This window comes from Phoenix dactylifera, unplaced genomic scaffold, assembly GCF_009389715.1.
Source record: "Phoenix dactylifera cultivar Barhee BC4 unplaced genomic scaffold, palm_55x_up_171113_PBpolish2nd_filt_p 000898F, whole genome shotgun sequence".
NCBI lineage: Eukaryota > Viridiplantae > Streptophyta > Magnoliopsida > Arecales > Arecaceae > Phoenix > Phoenix dactylifera.
Genome location: NW_024068260.1, coordinates 137,786 through 140,106, shown reverse-complemented (window position 1 = coordinate 140,106; position 2,321 = coordinate 137,786). Strand labels below are relative to the sequence as shown.

Sequence of the window (2,321 nt, the reverse complement as noted above, 5' to 3'; positions counted from 1 at the left end):
AATTATAAATAGAATCGAATATTTTGATATGAATAAATATTTATCTATTCATGTTTATATCTATTTTTTATATATTCTATATAGATATAAATATTAGTCGGATGCTTATATTTTTATTAATAATATAAAAATTTAGGTAAAAAATAAGCTTAGATGAATGTTATTGGTTCATTTTCATTCAAGCCAAAAGGGCAGTTGGCTCATTGTAAAATTTCAAGATACACTTCTGCTGGTCTTAGAAAAAGCTATGGGCCGCCCCCCAAACCCCCCTACCGTTGACGCCTGCCTACTTCTCCCTCTCCTCGTACCCTTCCGGCTTCCGTCGCCCATTGTTTGATCTCGTCCATCCCTCCCCCTATTCGAGCCCAATTCCCCTGAAATCTCCGCTCCATTTATTCCCATCACCACAAAAATTTATCCCACCTCTATCTCTCCGTCATTAACCGCTCTCCGCCTGAAGACAAGCCCAAACCCCGCCGTGCGAGACCAACCACCCCAGACGAAACATTCTTCTCTCCATATGAGAGGGCGAGGGAGAGCGAGAGAACGAAGAACAGAGGATAGGGTGCCGAGAAGAGAGAGAAAAGAACAAACGATGCCGATAGCCAGAGCGAAAACGCCACCCCCACCGCCGGCGCCGCCGGCTGCGGCTGCGGGGAGGGAGGAGGAGATGGAGCCGGCGATTTGGGGACGGCTCCCTGACGAGCTTCTAGACCTCATCCTGGCCCTACTCCCCCTCCACACCCTCGTCGCCCTCCGTCCCACCTGCAAACGCTTCCACTCCCTCCTCCTCTCCCCCTCCTTCCTCTCCCTCCTCCACTCCCCTTCCTCCTCCCCTGCCTTCCTCCTCCTCTCCCACCCTCAGTTCTCCAACCGCTTCCTCCACCTCTACGACTCCTTCGCCGACGGCTGGCGCCCCCTCCGCCTCCTCCCCTCTGCCGCCGCCTCCCCTTCCCAGCTCCTCTCCTCCTCCTACGGCCTCCTCTGCTTCTCCCTCCTTCCCTCGCGCCCCTCCTCTCTTCTCATCTCCAATCTCCTCACAAAAACCTCAAAGTTCGTACCTTTACCCACCTCCGACCCCTTATCCGATGCCACCCTCGTCTCCCTCCCCTCCTCTACCCCCCACGGCTACAAGATCTTCCTCCCATCCTCCTCTTCTAACTCTGTATTCGTCTACGATTCCGCTTCCTTCGCCTGGACCCGATTCCCCGGCTTCGACCTCATCCTAGACCGCGGCAATTCCCACCAAGAAGGTGTCTTTTTCGACGGTGCCCTTTATTTCACCACCCACGAGCCCTTCTCCGTCGTTGGCTTCGACCTCCAGTCCGGGAAGTGGGAGCCGATGGCCTCTCCCAGTCTCCCGACCGAGCTAGCCTTCGTGCGGCTGGTGGGCGACGGTGGAAACCGGCTCTACCTCGTCGGTGGGGTCGGGAGGGACGGGATATCGAGGAGTTTGAGGGTGTGGGAGCTGGTGGGGAAGGATGGAAAAGGAAAGGCGAGAGCTTGGGAGGAGGTAGGCCGACTGCCGGAGATGATGTGCCGGAAGTTTGTGTCGGTCTGCTACCATAACTATTCCCATGTGTACTGCCTCTGGCATGAGGGGCTGGTGTGCGTCTGCTGCACCACCTGGCCGGAGGTGCTCTTCTACAAGGTGGCGAGGGGTACCTGGCATTGGCTGCCGCGATGCCCGATGCTGCCAGAGAAGTGGAGCTGTGGATTTCGGTGGTACTCCTTTGTCCCTGACCTCTATGCTCTGGTTTGAGGCCTCCTCTTATTGTATCTTTTCGCAGTCTGTTTAGCTTCATCTCATTTATATTAGGTGTTGTGTTGGTTTTGAGTTTGGAGCTCCTTGGATGTGAATTTTTTACATTTATTATTATTTTTTGACAATATATTGTTTTAGGTGTCCCAGATCACAATTCTCTTGTATCTTTTTGTTTTGTCTCTGAGGGTACTATATTTTCATGTAATATAGAGCATCAATCTCTACAGAGCATCAATCTCTTTCATGTGTTCCAATCTTGATTGGATGGAATCTGTTTCTGAAATTGGAGCTACTTGAATTTGATTCATCTTGTGTTTTGCTTGTGATGCCCAATCTTCCGGTCCTCTTCTGATACACAGATATTCATGCAATAAATTTAACCTGGACAGTTCTACAGGTTGTCCAATTATGCAATAATCTCTATTGATTAATGCTGAATTATGGAGGACTATGCAAGATTATGGAGGACAATGGAAGTTCTGGACCTGATATGTCTTTTGATTCCTTGTTGGATCCAAATCTGATTGCAGGACTACCCAATTAGCATTTTTAATAA

General features: G+C 50.4%; 1 protein-coding gene across 1 annotated transcript; it reads left to right on the top strand.

The window, feature by feature from the left end:
• The first annotated feature begins 247 nt into the window (after window positions 1-247).
• LOC120107549 (F-box/kelch-repeat protein At5g43190-like) lies at window positions 248-2,072 on the top strand. Its single transcript, XM_039120867.1, has one exon. The coding sequence runs from the start codon at window positions 521-523 to the stop codon at window positions 1,760-1,762; it is 1,242 nt and encodes a 413-aa protein (XP_038976795.1). The 5' UTR covers window positions 248-520; the 3' UTR covers window positions 1,763-2,072.
• Window positions 2,073-2,321: the final 249 nt, after the last annotated feature.

What these genes read in the sequence shown, in the direction of transcription:
- LOC120107549 (XM_039120867.1), top strand. Translation starts at nt 521, where the DNA reads ATGAGAGGGCGAGGGAGAGCGAGAGAACGAAGAACAGAGGATAGGGTG.